The 23,812-nt window shown below is 38.9% G+C and overlaps 2 protein-coding genes across 5 annotated transcripts in view; one reads left to right on the plus strand and one right to left on the minus strand.

Annotated features, from left to right (window-relative positions):
- Window positions 1-23,812, plus strand: part of PPIG (peptidylprolyl isomerase G) — a 95,148-nt gene that overhangs the window by 45,799 nt on the left and 25,537 nt on the right. The gene's annotated exons all lie outside the window — the stretch shown is intronic.
- On the minus strand, window positions 2,173-4,504 carry LOC119544934 (ATP-dependent RNA helicase DDX3X-like). The gene has a single exon (XM_037850521.1). It carries the CDS (start codon window positions 4,271-4,273, stop codon window positions 2,846-2,848), a length of 1,428 nt encoding a protein of 475 aa, XP_037706449.1. The 5' UTR covers window positions 4,274-4,504; the 3' UTR covers window positions 2,173-2,845.

The raw sequence follows: 23,812 nt of genomic DNA on the forward strand, positions 1-23,812 counted from the left end.
AGAACACTGGGTGCCTTTTTTTTTCTTTTTCTTCCCCCGTTTTTCTACTCATCCATCCATACACTGAACAAAGGGGAGTGTGGTCCATATGGCTTTTCCAGTCACATTGTCACCCCCTCATAAGCTGCATTTTTATACAATCATCTTCAAGATTTAAGGGTTCTGGGTTATAGTTTGATAGTTTCAGGTATTTACTGCTAGCTATTCCAATTCATTACAGCCTTAAAAGGGTTGTCTATATTGTGCTTAAGACTGCCCACCAGAGTGATCTCTTGGCTCCTTTTGTAATCTCTCTGCCACTGAAGCTTATTTCTTTTTTTTTTTTTTTTTTTTTTTTTTTTTTTTTTTTTTTTTTTGCAGTTGAACTTTTTATTTTAATAAAATCAGAATATGCACAGCACATGCAGCGCTAGCATCTAAACTAATACAATAAGCAATTACTAAAGCTACAGTGACTTGAGGTTCAATCTTTACATTCAGCAAGTTTAAATCCATTCTTACATGATTTTTTAAACCTTAGTAACTGAAAATATTGCTTGCTGATAAAACTTGCTCAAATGCTACTGCTGAATGTACAAGTCACTGATTATGCCAATACAACAAAGATAACCACATGTTTGAGGATTGCAATGTGCCAGACATTCAATGAAAAAAAAAATACACACAACTAAACAAAACTCACGCAACAAACATCTGAGAATCTGGACATTTCATATCAGTGTTTTGAAGTGTTTCATTAATATCTTAAGACAAGTGTATCAAAACCTTGGCATGTTTTAATTTCAAGTCGCCAATTTGTTTTTAATAACATCAGAAAGTTATGGCTACACTGCCAATGCCGGGTCTGCTTAATTTGACTTAAGAGTTTAATATGACTTAACATTAAAAGCTCACACTACCCCGAAATATATAATTTCACGCATACGGTGACATTCAACATTCAAGTGCCAGTGTTTTTGTACTGTCTTTTGGTCAAGTTTCTTTAAACTTTCAAAGAATCACTTTTAGGCTTACAAAAATAAATATTTGTCAAAATGTTCAATAAATATTACATAAAACTAGCAGCAAAAGGTATCTAGAAATCTGTCATGTGCAAATAGTTTTCTTCTCAACTATCATTCCCATGGTCCCAAATAAATTTTAGAATCTAGTCCCATCCCCTTCCTAGACAAGCTGCGTTCAACAATCTCCAAGAGACAAAATAAGATTGGAAGTTTAAGGACACGCACACAAGACATATATATAAAATTCTCTGAATGTGCAATAAAAGAAGTACTTTGTAAAAAGTTATGGGCAAAATGTACAAGGGCCTAAACCTAGACTAATTGAAATAGCACCATAACAAATGACCTCAATACTGTCAAGTGCACCTACTTAATAAAAAGTTTTAGAACAAGGCACAATACACTTGAAAATCTATTGCACTTTAGGAAATTTTTGCCGTCTTCCTATGCCACTGTAAAAAGACTGAGCGTTTTGATCACCGCATTCTGGCCACAAAATCAGCACAGAATTCAAAGTGGCAGAGGCATTTTAGTGGTGGACAATGCTCATCTTTGGCCAGATTTAGCATAAACAGACTATAAATACAATGGAAACCTATGCAACTAAAACTGACTAAAACTGCACTGTATAGCAGAATTGACACCTTGTGCAGTTATGTACATATTTCCAACCTGTGTGATCTCAAAGATTTCAGTTTGTTACTCTTCTGGAGCCACTTTTACAAAGTCTATAGTAAGCCAGTTTAACATCTCAACGCAGCTTGAACAGAGTAATGTGAATCGGCATTTAAAATAAAGCCTGCTGCATAATTCATCCTGTTCATATCCTCTTGACCAAAAAACATCAACACTAGCATGCGTTATTAGACCAAAAATCATCCAGGGCCCTAATGAGGGCTGGTCATTGCTGTGGTCAGCCATTCTACCATTTCAATTTCATTTATGGCAGGCATTTAAAGTCTAAGTAGATGAATTCTCCTAAAAACCTATTTCAAGTTATCAGACCTTTAAACTTTCCCTGTAATAGTATGCCCACATTTGGCTAGCTCATAATTCATGATCTGCCTAAACACTGAAAGAGGAATTGCTGTATTTACTTGCATTAAACTTTGAAAACAGTGCTTTGAATGTATGCATGTATTCATACATCACCTCATCATGACTGGAATGGCTTGATTAAAGACTATCAGGTTCTAAATACCTATCCAGGATAGAGTGAGCAAATCAGAACTTTAACTTAATACAGTTTGCCACATTAGAAACTAATTCCATTAATATGCTTCAAGACGTTTGTTGTTTTCCCCCAATCTGCAAGTATCAAAAAGCCCTAATGCAGGCTACTGCATAAGTTTTTTTCCTTATAGTTTTTATGGATGAATCGATGATTCCTGTTAAGTTGTATCACACCTGTGTGCCAAGGTTTGATTTTAGCCCAAGTTCAGTAAATTTATTTTGTCAAAACAATTGATATCTTGAGCATTACTGAGCCAACAGGACATCAAAATAAAAAGTTGTCTAAAGTTAAAGGCACAGTACATTAACAAACAAATGATCCTCAGTCACAAAATTATAAATGCAGTTTGGGATGGGGGTAGGCGGGAGGGGAGTTAATCCAAACTACAGCAATGAAGTCTTCAAACCACCTTCTGAACAGGGCTGCTGACTGTTCCTTTCATTTCTTCTTGTGACTTTGAGCTCCCTTAAAAAAAAAAATTTTCAGTGGAGAATCACAGCTGGTAATGTACTGCGAGTTCTTGAAGCTACACAAGGTATAGTCTGGCTAAGTTACATGTGGTTTCCATATTAGCTTGTTTGGCAGGGTGACCTGCTGTAAAGCAGGTTCAGTTGCCCCACCAGTCAACCCCCTGGGAGTTGTAATTTCCTCCATATCCATCACTGTTGTAAAAGCCTCCATAGCCACCTCCACCAAATCCTCTGCTGCTTCCGTGACCGCCTCCACCACTGCGACTGCTGCTTGCACGGCTGCTACTAAAGCTAGAATTGCTGGCACCACTACTTTGTCGATAGTCTCTGGCACCAAATCCTCCACTGAATCTACTACTCTTAGAACGTCCACGACTGCTACCCTTGTAGTGGTGTTCATAAGCCATATTTTCTAACCAGGATGGCACTTCTTGTTTAGCTTCAACAAGAAGATCCAACAAATCCTTGGTGATGTTTATGTTCCTCTCATTGAAGAATGAGGTGGCAAGACCAAGGTTTCCTACACGTCCTGTACGGCCAATGCGATGTACGTATTCTTCAATATCACTTGGCAAGTCGAAATTGATAACATGTTTCACATTTGAAATGTCCAGTCCTCTTGCTGCTACTGCTGTAGCCACTAGAATTGGGCTTTTTCCTGAGCGGAACTGGTGAAGGGCCTCTTCTCTATCTCTCTGAGATCGGTCTCCATGGATACTGGTACAGGCATATCCTTCATGATACAAGAAATCCTCAAGAGAATCTGCACCCTTTTTGGTCTCCACAAACACTAAGGTCAGTGAATCCTTGCCTGTTGCATTTAGGTCAAGTAGGAATGACCGTTTGTCTGACTCTTCCACCCATACTACTTTCTGTGTAATATTCTCAGAGGTAGAGCCTACTCTTCCTACAGCCAGAAAGATATATTCATCCAAGAAGTCACGAGCAAGCATCTGTATTTCCTTAGGAAAAGTAGCACTAAACATCATGGTGTGGCGAACTCCCTTTGGTGGCATAGTGTCTTGTTCAACTATTCGCCGTATCTGAGGTTCAAACCCCATATCCGACATCCGATCAGCTTCATCCAATACCAAGTACTTGCAGAAATCTAATCCAATCTTTCCTCTTTCCATCATATCCACTAGACGTCCTGGAGTGGCTACTAACAAGTGGCATCCACGTTCTAAGTCTCGAATCTGCTGGCCAATATCAGCACCACCATAAACCACACAAGGACGAACTCGAGATCGGTATGAAAATTTCCTGGCTTCCTCGTAGATCTGTACTGCCAATTCTCTCGTTGGTGCCAACACCAAGGAGATTGGGTATTGTTTGCGGCGCCCATATCTCCCATTTTCCTTCATGGCCCTCAAAGCATCACCTGGACCATCTGAGTAAATCTGGCTCAAGATGGGCAAAAGAAATGCTGCAGTTTTTCCAGACCCTGTTTGGGCACAAGCCATCAAGTCTCTTTTTTCCTTGATAATAGGAATAGCATGCTTTTGCACAGGAGTTGGGCGAGTATAACGAGTAAGCTCAATGTTTCCCATGATAATTTCTCCCATCTCGACATCGCTGAAACTTTCAATATGTGGAGGACAGTTGTTGCCTGTTGCCTCAACTGGAATGTCGTCATATTTCTCAAAGTTAATCCCAGTGTTGCCTCCAGAAAAGAGTTCCTGCTCCAAGCGTTCACTTGGTGGAAGTGGTTTTGACCAATCATCTTCATCTGATTTGTCACACCAGCGACTGTTTCCACCACGTTCAAATTTGCCAAATCCACCTCTGTCGCCACGGCTGCCTTATTTCATTTCCTTTCACATCCCCTCTTTGGTCAAGAAGATGTCCTCCATCCTATGATGCCGGGTCCAGATTCCTCCCCTGGAGTCGTATTCCGTGTTGCCAGGGACATTCAGTCCCCTGTGTGTCAGATCCCACGGAGGGGGGAGGGCAGTGATTTACCTGCCAAGTTGGCTTAGCTAGAGAAAGAGGGCCACATCTGAGCAACAAAGAGGCACCCAAGAGGAAGTTCTTAGGCACAATTATACGGAGGCCTGGCCTCTCCTTTGCAGCAAGTCTTCCCAAGGGCAAATCCCGTGGTAGAGGGCTCTGCCTATCAAACCACCAGTCCTCTATGTCTGTGAGCACATTGGCAACCATCGAGGTGGGGAAGCCCAGCACCACTGCATTCTCCACCAGCTCCTCAAGGGGCTCTGCATATTTTTTCCATTGTTTTTTTTTTTTAATTATTATTTTTTTAAATGAACTATATCAAAAAAAAACCCACAAATATACAATAAAAAAAACATTTCAAACAAACCGTAACCAGGGATTCAGAAAAAGACAACTAATCTAAGATAACTACTTTACTTCCAACATGTTCCTGCTCTACCCCAAGAAAATAACCTAATATAGAAACATTTCTGTGAACTTATTCCTACCATACCCATCAGAAATTAACAGACCATAGTCATTCCTGGGCATTCCCAGAATGTTAAACTTACCCACGATAGCTTATCTGTTCTTATTGGGTTATCATTCCCCCTTCCTTAAATGCTCTCTATCGCTAGTTCCCCTACATTCTACATTATAAACCATTTGTTTTACATTTTTCAGTGTTCACATTAGTGGTACCATATAATATTTCTCTTTTTGTGCCTGGCTTATTTCACTCGGCATTATGCCTTCAGGGTTCCTCCATGTCTTCATATGTTTCATGACATCATTCCTTCTTACAGCAGTGTAGTATTCCATCGTGTGTATATAGCACATTTTATTTATCCACTCATCTGTTGAAGGACATTTGGGTTGTTTCCATCTCTTGGCATTTGTGAATATTGCTGCTATGAACATTGGCTTGCAGATATCTGTTTGTGTCACTGCTTTCAGATCTTCCGGGTATATACCGAGAAGTGCAATCGCTGGATCAAAGGGTAGCTCAGTATCTAGTTTTCTAAGGAAGTGCCAGACTGACTTCCAGAGTGGCTGAACCATTGTACAGTCCCACCAACAATGAATAAGAGTTCCAATTTCTCCACATCCCCTCCATCATTTGTAGTTTCCTGTTTGTTTAATGGCAGCCATTCTAATTGGTGTGAGATGGTATCTCATTGTGGTCTTGATTTGCATCTCTCTAATAGCTAGTGAAGCTGAACATTTTTTTCATGTGTTTTTTGGCCATTTGTATTTCCTCTTCAGAGAAATGTCTTTTCATATCTTCTGCCTATTTTATAATTGGGATGTCTGTATTCTTGTCATTGAGTTCTAGGATTTCTTTATGTATGCAAGATATCAGTCTTTTGTCAGATACGTGGTTTCCAGAATTTTTTTCCCATTGAGTTGGCTGCCTGTTCACCTTTTTTGACAGATTTCTTTGAGGTGCAGAAAGTTCTAAGCTTGAGGGGTTCCCATTTATCTATTTTTTTTCTTTTGTTGGCTTGTGCTTTGGGTGTAAAGTCTAGGAAGTGGCCGCCTAATACAAGGTCTTGAAGAGGTTTCCCTACATTATCTTCTAGGAGTTTTATGGGACTGCTTTTTATATTGAGATCTTTGATTCACTTTGAGTTAATTTTTGTGTAGGGTGTGAGGTAGGAGTCCTCTTTCATCCTTTTGGATATCGATATCCAACTTTCCCAGCCCCATTTGTTGAAAAGACTGTTATGTCCCAGTTCAGTGGCTTTGGGGGCCTTATCAAAGATCAGTCGGCCATAGATCTGGGGGTCTATCTCCGAATTCTCAATTCGATTCCATTGATCAATATTTCTATCTTTGTGCCAGTACCATGCTGTTTTGACAATTGTGGCTTTATAATAGGCTTCAAAGTCAGGGAGTGTAAGTCCTCCCACTTCGTTTTTCTTTTTTAGAGTGTTTTTAGCAATTTGAGGCATCTTCCCTTTACGATAAATTTGATAGCTAGCTTTTCCAAGTCTGCAAAGTAGGTTGTTGGAATTTTCATTGGGATTGCGTTGAATCTGTAGATGAGTTTCGATAGAATTGACATCTTAATGACATTTAGCCTTCGTATCAATGAACATGGAATATTTTTCCATCTTTTAAGGTCCCCTTCTATTACTTTTAGTAGAGCTATGTAGTTTTCTTTGTGTAAATCTTTTACAAAAATCTTTCATTAAGTTTATTCCTAGGTACTTGATTTTTTTAGTTTCTGTTGAAAATGGTATCTTTTTCTTGAGTGTCTCTTCAATTTTTTCATTTCTAGCATATGGAAACATTACTGAGTTACGTGCATTAATCTTGTATCCTGCTAGTTTGCTACGTTTGTTTATTAGCTCTAGTAGCTGTATCATTGATTTCTCAGGGTTTTCCAGATAATAAGGTGATATCATCTACAAACAGTGACAGTTTTACTTCTTCTTTTCCAATTTGGATGCCTTTTATTTCTTTGTCTTGCCGGATTGCCCTGGCTAGCACTTCCAGCACAAAGTTAAATAACATTGGTGACAGCAGGCATCCCTGTCTTGTTCCTGATCTTTGAGGGAAGGATTTCAGTCTCTCACCATTGAGTACTATGCTGGCTGTGGGTTTTTCATATATGCTCTTTAACATATTGAGGAAGTTTCCTCCAGTTCTTACTTTTGAAGTGTTTCTATCAAAAAGGGGTGGTGGATTTTGTCTAATGCTTTTTTAGCATCTATTGAGATGATCATTTGATTTTTCTCTTTTGATTTGTTAATGTGTTATAATACATTGATTTTTTTATGTTAAACCAACCTTGCATGCCTGCAATGAACCCCACTTGGTCATGGTGTATGATTTTTTTAATGTGTCTTTGGATTCGATTTGCAAGTATTTTGTTGAGAATTTTTGCATCTATATTCATTAGGGAGATAGGCCTGTAGTTTTCCTTTTTTATGGCATCTTTGGTTTTGGTGTTAGATTGTTGTTAGCTTCATAAAATGAGTTAGGTAGTGTTCCATTTTCTCTGATGTTTTGAAAGAGTTTAAGGAAGATTTGTGTCAGTTCTTTTTGGAAAGTTTGATAGTATTCCCCTGTGAAGCCATCTGGCCCTGGGTATTTATTTGTGGGAAGCTTTTTGATGACTGATTGGATCTCTTTGCTTGTGATTGGTTGGTTGAGGTCTTCTGTTTCTTCTCTGGTCAGTCTAGGTTGTTCATATGTTTCCAGGAAATTGTCCATCTCCTCTACATTATCCAGTTTATTGGCCTATAATTGTTCATAGTATCCTCTTATAATTTTTTTAATTTCTTTGGGATCTGCAGTAATGTCACCTTTCTCTGTATTTTCTTTATATAGGTCTTCTCTGTTTTTGATTTTGTCCGTCTGTCTAGGGGCTTGTCAATCTTGGTGATCTTCGCAGAAACCAACTTTTGCTGTTAGTTATCCTATTATTTTTTTGTTCTCTGTGTCATTTATTTCTGCTTTAATCCTTGCTATTTGTTTTTTTCTACTTGTTTTAGGATTGGTTTGCTGTTCATTTTCTAGCTTCTTCAGTTGATCCATTAGTTCTTTGATTTAAGCTCTTTCTTTTTTAATGTGTCTAGTGCTATAAATTTCCCCGTCACTACCCCTTTTTCTGCATCCCATAGGTTTTGATATGTTGTGTTCTCATTTTCACTCTTCCTATATATTTAGCAATTTCTCTTGCTATTTCTTCTTTAACCCACTGATTGTTTAGGAACGTGTTGTTTAACCTCCAGGTATTTGTGAATTTTCTAAGTCTCTGATGGTTATTGACTTCTAATTGTTTTCCATTGTATTCAGAGAATGTGCTTTGAATAATCTCAATTTTTTTAAATTTATTGAGGCTTGCTTTATGTCCCAGCATATGATCTATTCTGGAGAAAGTTCCGTGAGCACTAGAGAAGAATGTGTATCCTGGTGATTTGGGATGTAATGTTCTATATATGTCTGTTAAATCCAATTCATTTATCAGATTGTTTAGGTTTTCCTTTTCCTTATTGGTCTTCTGTCTGGTTGATCTATCTATAGGAGAGAGTGATGTGTTGAAGTCTCCCACAAATATTGTGGAAACATCCATTGTTCCCTTTAGTTTTGCCAGTATTTGTCTCATGTATTTTGTGGCACCTTGATTGGGTGCATAGACATTTATGATTGTTATTTCTTCTTGTTGAATTGCCCCTTTTATTAGTATGTAGTGGCCTTCTTTCTCTCTCATAACATCCTTGCATTTAAAGTCTGTTTTATCTGAGATTAATATTGCTACACCTGCTTTCTTTTGGCTGTAGCTTGCATGAAATATTTTTTCCATCCTTTCACTTTCAGTTTCTTTGTGTCCCTGTGTCTAAGATGAGTCTCTTGTATGCAACATATTGATGCTTCATTTTTTTTATCCATTTTGCCAATCTATATCTTTTGTTTGGGAATTTTAATCCATTTACATTCAGTGTTATTACTGTGAAGACATTTCTTGAATCAGCCATCTTATCCTTTGGTTTACATTTGTCAGATATATTTTTTTCCCTTTCTCTCTTAATGTCGTTTAACTTACCCATACTGAATCTCTTTAGTACTGAACCTTTCTCCATCTCTCTCTCTCCTTTCTTTGTTTCTCTGTCAGTAGGGCTCCCTTTAGTATCTCAAGTAGGGCAGGTCTTTTATTGGCAAACTCTCTCAGCATTTGTTTGTCTGTGAAAAATTTAAGCTCTCCCTCAAATTTGAAGGAGAGCTTTTCTGGATAAAGAATTCTTGGTTGGCAATTTTTCTCTCTCAGAATTTTAAATATGTCATGCCACTGCCTTCTCACCTCCATGGTGGCTGCTAAGTAGCCACTACTTAGTCTTATGTTCTTCCCGTTGTATGTGGTGAATTGCTTTTCTCTTGGTGCTTTCAGAACTTGCTCCTTCTCTTCAGTATTTGGGAGTCTGATCAGAATATGTCTCGAAGTGCGTTCATTTGGATTTATTCTATTTGAAGTTCGCTGGGCATTTATGATTTGTGTATTTATGGTGTTTAGAAGATATGGGAATTTTTCCCTAACACTTTCTTTGAATACTCTTCCTAGACCTTTATCCCTCTTTTCCCCTTCTGGAACACCAATGAGTCTTATATTTGGACATTTTATTTTATCTATCATATTCCTGAGGTCCATTTCGATTTTTTAGATTTTTTTTCCCCGTTCTTCCTTTTGTTCTTTCATTTTCCATTCTGTCTTCCTCTAGGTCGCTGATTCACTTTTCAGCTTCCTCTTTTCTTTACTATGAGTCTCCAGAATCTTTTTAATGTGGGCAACAGTTTCTTTTATTTCCATAAGTTCATCTGTTTTTTTTTATTTACTCTTGCAGTTACTTCTTTATGCTCTTCTAGGGTCTTTTTCATGTCCGTTATATCCTGTGCCATGCTCTTCTTCATGTCATTTATATCCTGTGCCATGCTCTTGTTGTTAATCTTTAGTTCTTTGATTAATTGCTCCAAGTAGTGTGTCTCCTCTGATCTTTTGATTTGGGTGTTTTGGCTTGCGTTATCCATATTGTCTGGTTTTTTTCCACATGATTTAGAATTTTCTGTTGTTTTTGGCCTCTTGGCATTTGCTTAACTTGATAGGGTTCTTTTATGGTATGTAGACTTATTCAAACCCTGATCTCTAATTTGTCAGATCGACAGCTTCGTAGAGTACACTTTCTCTAACTAACCAGCAGGTAGCGTCCCCGAGCTACCTATTCCCCTCAAGCCAGTTCTCCCCCACTTTGTCTTTGTGGTGAGTGGGGGTGTGAGTCTTGTGGCATCCAGTTGGTGCACCAAGCTTGTGTGTGTAGTTGGTATTGCCTGCCCTGCATATGGGGCGTGTGTCTGAGCAGGTAGGGAAGGTGGCAGCTTTAATAATCAAATCTCCTCAGTGTTCCTGGAAATTTAAAGCTGTTGCAGTAGTCTAATACTTCAGTTCAGTCTTGCCACACTTTGTCTCTGCCGCTGACCCACAAGTCCTTGGTATTGGCATATGGTCCCTGGAACTTGCTAGTGGGTCCCTCTTCCAAGCTGTGCACTCCTAGGTCCTCTGCTGAGGGATGACTGTGCTGCGTCACAGGTGACCACCATCCCCCAAGGGAGGTTTTGGGCTGCAGGGCTATGTAGGGATATTCTGTCTGCTGAAAGGATGGCTGAATGGGGCCTGTTAATTTCCCTGTTTTCACAGAGGTCTGCCTTCCCAGCTCAGGGACAATTAGCTGAGGATGCAGGAAAGGCTGTTGTCCACGCCCGATATTGTGGTGTGTGCATGTGTTGCTGAAAACGTGTCACACTGGGTTGTTTGGGGCAACTCTGGGCTGTGGCTCTGGCACCGGGCAGGAGTGTTCTCAGTCCACCAGGAAGATGGCTTTCTTGGGAAGCTGTGGTATTTATTGAATTTTGTCAGCCACTGGGTTATTGCTTTGTGTGTCTGAGCTCTCTTAGCTCTACTCTTCTCTGGGTCCAAATTGCAGGTCTTTGAGGCTTTCTGTTATGGTCTTCTTAGAGTAATTGTTTTAGAAAAAGTAGAAAAGATAAAAAAAAAAAAGGGTCCTCCTTGCTGATCTAATGGGCTATTGAAATGCTAAGAGACAAGGAGATTAGGGCCATTAAGGAACAATCAAGAAAGCAGAGTAACAGACTCTTCAGACAAGGAACCTTGCCCTCTGGATTTGCATATGAGCCTGACTCTGTTTGACCCCTGCCCTTGTCCGTTCTGTGTTCACCAGAACTCCAAAAATTCTCTGTTTTTATTTTTGCAGTTTTTTTTTTTTTTTGCTGTTTTTGCTAGCCCTATCTCCTCTCTGCCGGGCTGAGTGCTCCTGGATTCTCCAGTGTCTGGTCTCAGTCTGTCTGTGCTTGGAGTTTGGATAAGTAGTCTGAGTTTTCAGTGAGAGTCTCAACTGCAGTTCTCCCTCCTCGTTCTCAGCACTGATGGCCCATCCTCCCGCTGGACTGAGCCTGGCAGGGAGGGACATGGGTCGTGAGTGTTGCATGAAGTATGCCCAAAGTCAGATTGCTCTCCAGTGTCTGGTCCATGCAGTTCCTGGCTTTCTACCTACTGCCCTGGAGGAGTAACTAAAACCTACACCTCAGCACTCTGCCATCTTCCCCTGCCCTCCTGATAGTCTTTTCTCATTTAGCTTGATTTTCCTGGTTCTTCGTATGATTGATTATTTATTTTTTTTGTATCTTGCACATTTGGGTAGTATGTTGTGAAACTCTGGCTTCTGTTTTAGCAAGCAGTCACCCTATTGAAGTTTAGTGTGCAGATCTTGGCCTACTTTTGTGAAACCTGGGTCAAATGATAATTTCATATTCACAACCCTTGCAGAGCTATTCTGATCTTTTTCATTTGTGTGCTCCCAGAGGCCAAGTTGAAAACCTGAGTGCTTTTCCACACTGTAGCTTAGTTCTTGAACCTCTTGCATTGTTAATTCTGGTCATTTACACTTGGAGGTTTGTCCAAGATTTTTATATATAGGTTTAAGAATCCCTTTCTCCAGATCCTCCCCTGTGAAATCTGTGCCACCTGCCATTGCAGATGGGCAAGTGAAAGGGTGCTGAAATCCAGCCTCCCAAAATAGTCTCTGCCAATACCACTCTGGTAAAGGGAAGAGAAGCATTGCTTCACCTGGGGAGGATTGGAAGGCCTAGTTCTCCACCCAGAATTTATTGATACTTGCAAGTGTGCACAACTTTTTCTGTGGTGTTTGCTTGTAGTAGGGGAAGAACTGGCAAAAAGATTCAGTCCTGCTAGAGCATACTTTTACCGGTAGTTTTGTTGGAGACAGCAAGCTTTTCTTGGGGCTTGTTTTGTCTCTGTCTGTGGGGATGCCTGGGTTGTAGGCTACTCTTGCATACAGTCCAGCATATGTGGGAGGTAAAAACAAACCCAGGAAACACACCACTGTATCTTCCTCAAACCAGATCTCATTGGCTAGTTTGCCTTCTTTTTACCTTTGAGACTTCTTATGTTTGTTTGTTTGTTTATATTATTCCGTATGTATGTATGTATGTGTTTATTTATTTTATACATATATATAAAATATACATCCAGGGTTTCTAATTGTACGTACTAAAAGGAATAGGGAAAATATGAATCTGTTCCATCTTTTCCAGAACCACTTTATGCTTTTTTCTCGGGTTTTTAAGCTTATTTTAAAATCTTTCCTTTTTTATCCAGAATGTATTCTTCCTTAAATGAGATTACGCTTTTAAAGAACAATGCTTAGCCCTTTGTAATTACTCTACAGTTACGAGTTTCCACTACTTTCTCCCACCCTTATTTCAAATCCTAATAATCAGTGTTGCTATACTGCTTGTTTTGAAAACATTTTTTCCAATATGAATGATATGTTGAAAAACAATTAGAGAAGGGGATCCAAGATGGCGGATTAGGAGAGAGAGCAAAATTCTTCTGTGAAAAACACTAGATGAAGGACAGAAAGTGCTCCAGAACAGTGGCTCCATAGTTCCACTGGGTGGGCAGGGACTTCTACACCCGTAGTGACTATGTACTTGTAGAAAGCGAGAGGGTGCATTTGGAGACGGATGAGTGTTCGACCTGGAAAGCTGCCGGGGAACAGCCAGCCAGACCCTTCCACTCCCCAGGCACCCTCATGGGTATTGGCATGGGTGATAACCTTTTGCAGACTCACAGCCAAGAGCCCCCATACCAGGGACTGGCCCTTGGAGCAGACAGACATTTGCGGAATGTGGTAGTTCCCATGCCCCAAGCAGCTATCTTTGCAGCTAGCTGGTATCCATCCCTTCACAGTGCCACAGCCAAGAGCTTCCTTGAGAGAATTCAGGATTTAGCAGGCTTGTGACAGCGCCCACTCTTCCTCCATGGAAGCCCACAATGTGCACAGCCTGGAGGTAGGGGTGCTGCACGGAAGTTCTATGAGCCCTCCCCCAATCCCAGGGACTCATGGGCCCACAGCAGAGAGGGACTGTGGGGAATCAGAACTGGCAATGAGACGCACAGTTTTGCAGCCCCAGGGTACTCAATCCGCAGCCCTGGGAAGAGCTGGGACCACTGTGTCCTGGAGTGGGCTCTCTTCCAAACTGCACAGGACATGCCCCCACCCACAGGGCTGGCGGTCCCCACTACACACAGGAAATTGGTGCAGTGACTATATCTCCACATGGGTTGAGCCCTCACTCAGTGCAGAGACAAAGCTGGGGACAAACTGCTTGAGGGTAAAACATGGCCCGTTTGTGACATGTGCTGGTAGGTTAGGGAGAGTATACTCCACCAAGCTATAGCTCTGTCAAATTATAGATAAATGTTCAAGTAAGCCAGCATTTCATAAAAGAACCCTGTGAACATAAGCAAATGCCCAAAGGACGAAAACAAAATAAAATTATAAAGCATATGAAGAAACCAGAAGATATGGGTAACCCAAACACCCAAATTAAAAAACCAGAAGAGACACGGAACTTGTAGCATCTAATCAAAGAAGTACTCGCAAACATCAATATCATGGCTCAGGATATAAAAGACATGAAGAAGACCTTAGAAGAGCATAAGGAAGAATTTGCAGGAGTAATAAAAAAATAGCGAATTTTATGGAAATGAAAGATACTGTTGATCAAATTAAAAGTATTCTTGAGACACATATCACCTGATTTGAAGAAGTAGAGGAAAGACTTAGCAAACTCGCAGATAGTGTGATGGAAAGTGAAAGCATAAAAAAAAAGAATGGTAAAAAAAAATTTAAAAAAATCAAAACGGATCTGAGGGAAATGATGGACAATACGATGCGCACAAATATAAGAATCATTGATGTTCCAGAAAGGGAAGAGAAGGGTAAAGGACTAGGAACAGTATTCAAAGAAATTATTGGGGAAAACTTACCAACCCTTCTAAACAACATAGATATGCAAACCAAAGGTTCCAACGAACTCCCAATAGAATAAATCCAAATAAACCCACTCCAAGACATATTCTGATCAGAGTGTCAAATGCTGAAGAGAAGAAGGAAGTTCTGAAAGAAAAAAGGGAGAAGCAATTCACCACTATAAGGGAAACAACATAAAACTAAGTACTGACTGCTCAGCAGCCACCATGGAGGCAAGAAGGCAGTGATATGACGTATTTAAAATTCTGAAAGAGAAAAATTGCCGGCCAAGAATTCTTTATCCAGCAAAACTCTCCAAAATTGAGAGAGAGCTTAAAATGTTCACAAACAAATGGTGAGAGAATTTGCTAACTAGGGACCTGCTGTACAAGAAATACTAAAGGGTGCTCTACTGACTGAGAAAAAAAGAAAGGAGAGAGATCTCTGGAGAAGGGCACAGAACTGAAGAGTTTTAGTAAGGGTACCTTAAAGGACATAAAGACAGACAGGAGGGAAAATGCATATAACAAATAAAAAAATGAAGAATAGGATGGCGGATTCAAGAACTGCTTTCACAGTAATAACACCAAATGTGAATGGATTAAACTCCCCATTTAAAAGGTACAGATTAGCAGTATGGATTAAAAAATATGAACCATCAATATGTTGCATATAGGACAGTCATCTTAGACCCAGTGACACAAAGAAATTGAAAGGATGGAAAAAAATATTCCATGCAAGCTACAGTGAAAAGAAAGCAAGGTTAGCAGTACTAATTGCAGATAAAATAGACTAACTGCAAGAATGTCATGAGAGAAAAAGAAGGACATAATATACTAATAAAAGGGAAAATTCACCAAGAAGAAATAACAATCATAAGTGTTCATGCATCCAATCAGGGTGATACAAAGTACATGAGACAAACATTGGCAAAACTGAAGGAAGCAATAGATGTTTCTACAAAAATCTTGGGAGACTTTAATACATCACTGTCTCCTAGAGATAGGTCAACCAGACTGAGGATTAATAAGGAAATTCTAAGAACCTAAGTAATGTGATTAATGAATTAGACTTAACAGACATATATAGAGCATTATTTCCCAAATCACCAGGATACACATTCTTCTCTAATGCTCATGGAAGTTTCTCAAGTATACATCATGTGCTGGGGTATAAAACAAGCCTCAATAGATTTAAAAACATTGAAATTATTCAAAGCACATTGTCTGGTCACAATGGAATACAACTAGAAGTCAGTAACCATCAAAGATCTAGAACATTCAGAAATATCTGGAGGTTAAACAACACAATCCTAAACAACCAGTGGGTCAAAGAAAAAATTGCAACAGAAATTGCTAAAATTCTAGATATGAATGAAAATGAGAACACAGCATATAAAACTTACACGATGCAACAAAGGCGGTATTGAGGTATTGAAATTAATAGCTCTAAATCCATATATTAAAAAGGAAGAAAGCTAAAATCAAAGAACTAATGGAACAATTGAAAAAGCTGGAAAATGAACAGCAAACTAATCTTAAAACAAGTAGAAGAAAAGAAATAACAAGGATTAAAGCAGAATAAATGAGATGGAGAAGAGAAAAACGTTAGAATGAATAAAACAAAAGTTGATTCTTTGAAAACATCAACAACATTGACAAACCCTTAGCTAGACTGAGAAAGTCAAAAAGAGAGAAGACCCAGATAAACAAAATAATAAATGAGGGGGGATATTACTGCAGATCCAGAAGAAATCTCAAAAATTGTAAGAGGGTACAGTGAACAACTAGACACCAACAAGCTAGACAATTTAAAGGAAATGGATAATTTCCTGGAAACATGTGAACAACATAGACTGACCAGAGAAGAAAGAGAAAACTTCAACAAACCAATCACAAGCAAAGAGATCCAATCAGTCATCAAAAAGCTTCCTATAAATAAAAGCCCAGGGCAAGATGACTTCACAGGGGAATTCTATCAAACTTTCCAAAAAGAATCGACACCATTCCTACTCAAACTTTTTCAAGAAATTGAAGGAAATGGAACACTATATACCTCATTTTATGACTCCAACATGACTCGAATACCAAAACCAGATTAGGATGCTACAAGAAAGGAATACTACAGGCCCATCTCCCTAATGATATAGATGTAAAAATGCTCAACAAAATACTTGCAAATTAAATCCAAAGACACATTAAAAAAAATAATACATCATGACCAAGTGGGGTTCATCTGAGGCATGCAAGGGTGTTTCAGCATAAGAAAATCAATCAATATAATACAACACATTTACAAATCAAAAGGGAAGAATCAAATGATCATCTCAGTAGATATGGAAAAAGCATTCAACAAAATCCAGCTTCCTTTTTTGATTAAAAACACTTAAAAAGGTAGGAATTGAAGGAAATTTCCTCAATATGCTTAAGGGCATATATGAAAAACCCACAGCTAGAATAGTACTCAGCATAGACTGAAAGCCTTCCCTCTAAGATCAGGAATGACGCAAGGATGTCTGCTGTCACCACTGTTATCCAACATTGTGCTAGAAGTTCTAGGCAGAGCATTCTGTCAAGACAAAGAAATAAAAGGCATCCAAATTGAAAAGGAAGAAGTAAAACTGTCATTATTTACATTTGATATGATCTTACATTTGGAAAACCCTGAGAAATCGACAATACAGCTCCTTGAGCTAAAAAATTTAGCAAAGTGGTGGGATGCAAGATTAATGCACAAAAGTCAGTAATGTTCCTATACAGTAGAAATGACCTAACTGAAGACTCACTCAAGTAAAAGATTCCATCCTCAGTAGCAACTAAAAAAAATCAAGTACCTAGGAATAAACTTAACAAAGGATGTAAAAGACATCTACACAGAAAATTACATAACTTTAATAAAGAAATAGAAGGGGACCTAAAGAGATGGAAAAATATTCCATGTTCATGAATAGGAAGTTTAAACGTTGTTAGGATGTCAATCCTACCCAAACTGATCTGCACGTTCAGTGCAATTCCTATCAAAATTCTAACAACCTACTTTGCAGAATTGGAAAAGCTAGTTATCAAATTTATTTGGAAGGGAAAGATGCCCCAATTGCTAAAAATATTCTAAAAATGAAAAACAAAGTGGGAGGGCTTGCACTTTCTGACTTTGAAGCTTACTGTAAAGCCACAGTATTCAAAATAGCGTGGTATTGGCACAAAGATAGACATATTTATCAGTGGAACTGAATTGAGAATTCGGAGATAGACCCCCCCCAGATCTACATTCGACTGATTTTTGATAAGGCTCCCAAATTCACTGAACTGGGACAGAATAGTCTCTTCGACAAATGGGGCTGCGAGAACTGGGTATCCATATCCAAAAGAATGAAAGAGGACCCCTACCTCACACCTTACACAAAAGTTAACTCAGCATGGATCAGAGTCCTCAATATAAGAGACAGTACCATAAAACTCCCAGAGGATAAGGTAGGGAATTGTCTTCAAGACCTAATAGTAGGAGGTCACTTCTTAGACCTTATACCCAAAGCACAAGCAACGAAAGAAAAAATAGATAAATGGGAACTCTTCAAAAGGTAAAGAGGTGGCCAACTCAACGGGAAAAAAATATTTGGAAACCATGTATCTGATAAGAGACTGATATGTTGCATATATAAAGAAATCCCACAACTCAACAAGAGTAGTACAGACAGCCCAATTCTATAATGGGCAAAAGATATGAAAAGATATTTCTCTGAAAAGGAACTACAAATGGCTAAAAAGCACATGAAAAATGTTCATCTTCACTGTCTATTAGGGAAATGCAAATCAAGACCACAATGAGATATCATCTCACGCCAATTAGAATGGCTGCCATTAAACAAATAGGAAACTACAGATGCTGGAGAAAATGTGGAGATATTCAAACTCTTATTCATTGCTAGTGGGACTATATAATGGTACAGCCACTGTGGGAGACAGTTTGGCAGTTCCTAAGAAAAGGAGATATCAAGTTACCCTACAATCCAGCAATTTCGCTTCCTGGTATATATCCAGAAGATCTGAAAGCAGTGACACGAACAGATATTTGCACACCAATGTTCATAGTGGCATTGTTCACAATTGACAAGAGATGAAAACAATCCAAGTGTCCTTCAACAGATGAGTGGACAAACAAAATGTCGTTTATACACACGTGCTGTTATTCTACACGGCAGTAAGAAGGAACGTGAAACCTATGACATACCTGGATGAACCTTGAAGACATAATGCTGAGTGAACTAAGCCATACTCAAAAGGAGGGATATTGTATGTTACCAATAATGTGAACTCTGTGAAAAATGTAAAATATGTGTTTTAAAATGTAGAATATAGGGGACCTAGAGATAGTCAGACCTAGTGAAGGGAGAACAGTAATCTATTTTGTACAGATGTGATAATGAGAGTGATCATAATAATATGGGAATGGTCAGGTGTGACTGCGGTTTGTTAATGGGATTATCAATATCAGTGATGCACTGAAGGTGAACATGTTTGTAAATGGTTGTTTAAAGGCAAGTAACCCACAGAGTACCACTACAAATCTAAATAAGTGTCAGCATGATATACCTACAAGGTATGACACTGCTGCAGAGGGTTAACAACAGAGTGGTATCAAAAAACTACCTATTACGTATTAATGACTATATTTAATAGGAATATCTTTCCAAGTCGACACTAATACTACGGATGAATAATTAGCAACTGATAAGAGCTCTGGGGTGTATTATGATATGATAATTGTTTAAATGTGTGAATGATGAATGTATAATTAAGTGAAGATAATGTAAGAATCTGTTTTCCTTGGGATAGAATATATGTTAAGTCAAGTTAGAAACACACTACTTAATAAATCAAGGCCTTGACTTGAGAATTGCTCTTTTGGAATTTAAGGTTGAAATAGAAGGCTGAGGCCTTCTATAATTTTGCGTAAGAGGCACCTCCAGGCAACCTCTTTTTTGCTCAGATGTGGCCTTACTCTCTCTAAGCCGAACTCGCAAATAAATTCATTAACCTCCCCTACCCCCCAATGACGGACATTACTCCCAGGGGAATGAATCTTCCTGGCAGTGTGGAACATGATTCCCCAGGAATGAGCCTGGCCCTGGCAGTAAGGGATTGAAAATGCCTACTTGACCAACAAGGGGGAAAAAGAAAGGTAACAAGCTGAGGTCACAGTGACTGAGAGAAACAAATAGAGTTGAGAAGCTATCCTGGAGGTTTCTCTTATGCAAGCTCCAGCTAGGCATCCCACTTGGCTTCAGCATACCGTACCCTTGCCACAAGTAGTCCCCAGATGCCTAGGTCCCTACCTGATACTCTATAAAAGACGCGCTCACTACGTTTTTTTTTTTGTTTTTTTTTTTAATTTTCAAGTTTTATTGTCTTCCAGCTTACTCGTCTCTCTTAGGATCCCTACTGCTTCTCAAATTTCACAAATAAATGAGTTAAGCATAAAAGCATGCACACCAAAAACAAACTAATATACTAAACTTCCGTCTCCAATAATCCTACTGTCACAAGGGAGATACACATAAAGAAAGAAGAGGGGCAAATTTCCTGTTTTGTGTATGCCTTAAATCCTAATTATTTCTTTTCTTTTTTTTTTTTTTATCTTCATTTTATTGAGATATATTCACATAACCACGCAGTCATACAAAACAAATCGTACTTTCGATTGTTTACAGTACCATTACATAGTGCTACATTCATCACCCAAATCAATCCCTGACACCTTCATTAGGACACACACAAAAATAACAAGAATAATAATTAGAGTGAAAAAGAGCAATTGAAGTAAAAAAGAACACTGGGTACCTTTGTCTGTTTGTTTCCTTCCCCTATTTTTCTACTCATCCATCCATAAACTAGACAAAGTGGAGTGTGGTCCTTATGGCTTTCCCAATCCCCTTGTCACCCCTCATAAGCTACATTTTTATACAACTGTCTTCGAGATTCATGGGTTCTGGGTTGTAGTTTGATAGTTTCAGGTATCCACCACCAGCTACCCCAATTCTTTAGAACCTAAAAAGGGTTGTCTAAAGTGTGCATAAGAGTGCCCACCAGAGTGACCTCTCGGCTCCTTTTGGAATCTCTCTGCCACTGAAGCTTATTTCATTTCCTTTCACATCCCCCTTTTGGTCAAGAAGATGTTCTCCGTCCCACGATGCCGGGTCTACATTCCTCCCCGGGAGTCATATTCCACGTTGCCAGGGAGATTCACTCCCCTGGGTGTCTGATCCCACGTAGTGGGGAGGGCAGTGATTTCACCTTTCAAGTTGGCTTAGCTAGAGAGAGAGGGCCACATCTGAGCAACAAAGAGGCATTCGGGAGGAGGCTCTTAGGCACAACCATAGGGAGGCCTAGCCTCTCCTTTGCAGCAACCGTCTTCCCAAGGGTAAAACCTGTGGTAGAGGGTTCAACCCATCAAACCACCAGTCCCCTATGTCTGTGGTCATGTTAGCAACCATGGAGGTGGGGTAGGCGAATACCCCTGCATTCTCCACAGGCTCCTCAAGGGGGCACTACATCTTTTTTTTTTTCCTTGTTTTTCTTTTTTTTTTTTTTTTTAACTTTCCCTTCTTTTTTAAATCAACTGTATGAAAAAAAAGTTAAAAAGAAAACAAACATACAATAAAAGAACATTTCAAAGAGACCATACCAAGGGAGTAAGAAAAAGACAACTAACCTAAGATAACTGCTTAACTTCCAACATGTTCCTTCTTTACCCCAAGAAAGTTACCTAATATAGCAACATTTCTGTGAACTTGTTCCTACTATATCCATCAGAAATTAACAGACCATAGTCATTCCTGGGCATCCCCAGAACGTTAAATAGCTTATCTGTTCTTCTTGGATTATTGCTCCCCCTTCCTTAATTTCTCTCTATTGCTAGTTCCCCTACATTCTACATTATAAACCATTTGTTTTACATTTTTCAAAGTTCACATTAGTGGTAGCATATAATATTTCTCTTTTTGTGCCTGGCTTATTTCGCTCAGCATTATGTCTTCAAGGTTCATCCATGTTGTCATATGTTTCACGAGATCGTTCCTTCTTACTGCCGTGTAGTATTCCATCGTGTGTATATACCACATTTTATTTATCCACTCATCTGTTGAAGGACATTTGGGTTGTTTCCATCTTTTGGCAATTGTGAATAATGCTGCTATGAACATTGGCGTGCAGATATCTGTTCGTGTCACTGCTTTCCGATCTTCCGGGTATATACCGAGAAGTGCAATCGCTGGATCGAATGGTAACTCTATATCTAGTTTTCTAAGGAACTGCCAGACTGACTTCCAGAGTGGCTGAACCATTATACAGTCCCACCAACAATGAATAAGAGTTCCAATTTCTCCACATCCCCTCCAGCATTTGTAGTTTCCTGTTTGTTTAATGGCAGCCATTCTAACCGGTGTTAGATGGTATCTCATTGTGGTCTTAATTTGCATCTCTCTAATAGCTAGTGAAGCTGAACATTTTTTCATGTGTTTCTTGGCCATTTGTATTTCCTCTTCAGAGAACTGTCTTTTCATATCTTTTGCCCATTTTATAATTGGGCCGACTGTACTATTGTCATTGAGTTGTAGGATTTCTTTATATATGCAAGATATCAGTCTTTTGTCAGATACATGGTTTCCAAAAATTTTTTCCCGTTGATTTGGCTGCCTCTTTACCTTTTTGAGAAATTCCTTTGAGGTGCAGAAACTTCTAAGCTTGAGGAGTTCCCATTTATCTATTTTCTCTTTTGTTGCTTGTGCTTTGGGTGTAAAGTCTAAGAAGTGGCCGCCTAATACAAGGTCTTGAAGATGTTTTCCTACATTATCTTCTAGGAGTTTTATGGTACTTTCTTTTATATTGAGATCTTTGGTCCATTTTGAGTTAATTTTTGTGTAGGGGGTGAGGTAGGGGTCCTCTTTCATTCTTTTGGATATGGATATCCAACTCTCCCAGCCCCATTTGTTGAAAAGACCATTATGACTCAATTCAGTGACTTTGGGGGCCTTATCAAAGATCAGTCGGCCATAGATCTGAGGGTCTATCTCTGAATTCTCAATTCGATTCCATTGATCTATATGTCTATCTTTGTGCCAGTACCATGCTGTTTTGGCAACTGTGGCTTTATAATAAGCTTCAGAGTCAGGGAGTGTAAGTCCTCCCACTTCGTTTTTCTTTTTTAGAGTGTCTTTAGCAATTCGAGGCATCTTCCCTTTCCAAATAAATTTGATAACTAGCTTTTCCAAGTCTGCAAAGTAGGTTGTTGGAATTTTGATTGGGATTGCATTGAATCTGTACATGAGTTTGGGTAGAATTGACATCTTAATGACATTTAGTCTTCCTATCCATGAACATGGAATATTTTTTCATCTTTTAAGGTCCCCTTCTATTTCTTTTAGTAGAGTTATGTAGTTTTCTTTGTATAGGTCTTTTACATCTTGGGTTAAGTTTATTCCTAGGTACTTGATTTTTTTAGTTGCTATTGAAAATGGTATCTTTTTCTTGAGTGTCTCTTCAGTTTGTTCATTTCTAGCATATAGAAACATTACTGACTTATGTGCATTAACCTTGTATCCCGCTACTTTGCTAAATTTGTTTATTAGGTCTAGTAGCTGTATCGTCGATTTCTCAGGGTTTTCTAGATATAAGATCATATCATCTGCAAACAATGACAGTTTTACTTCTTCTTTTCCAATTTGGATGCCTTTTATTTCTTTGTCTTGCCGGATTGCCCTGGCTAGCACTTCCAGCACAATGTTGAATAACAGTGGTGACAGCGGGCATCCTTGTCTTGTTCCTGATCTTAGAGGGAAGGCTTTCAGTCTCTCACCATTGAGTACTATGCTGGCTGTGGGTTTTTCATATATGCTCTTTATCATGTTGAGGAAGTTTCCTTCAGTTCCTACCTTTTGAAGTGTTTTTATCAAAAAGGGATGTTGGATTTTGTCAAATGCTTTTTCAGCATCTATTGAGATGATCAATTGATTTTTCCCTTTTGACTTGTTAATGTGTTGTAATACATTGATTGATTTTCTTATGTTGAACCATCCTTCCATGCCTGGAATAAACCCCACTTGGTCATGGTGTATGATTTTTTTAATGTGTCTTTGGATTCGATTTGCAAGTATTTTGTTGAGGATTTTTGTATCTATATTCATTAGGGAGATTGGCCGGTGGTTTTCCTTTTTTGTAGCATCTTTGCCTGGTTTTGGTATTAGATTGATGTTAGCTTCATAAAATGAGTTAGGTAGTGTTCCGTTTTCTTCAATGTTTTGAAAGAGTTTGAGTAAGATTGGTG

The sequence above is a fragment of the Choloepus didactylus genome, chromosome 9 (genome assembly GCF_015220235.1).
Source record: "Choloepus didactylus isolate mChoDid1 chromosome 9, mChoDid1.pri, whole genome shotgun sequence".
Lineage (NCBI taxonomy): Eukaryota > Metazoa > Chordata > Mammalia > Pilosa > Megalonychidae > Choloepus > Choloepus didactylus.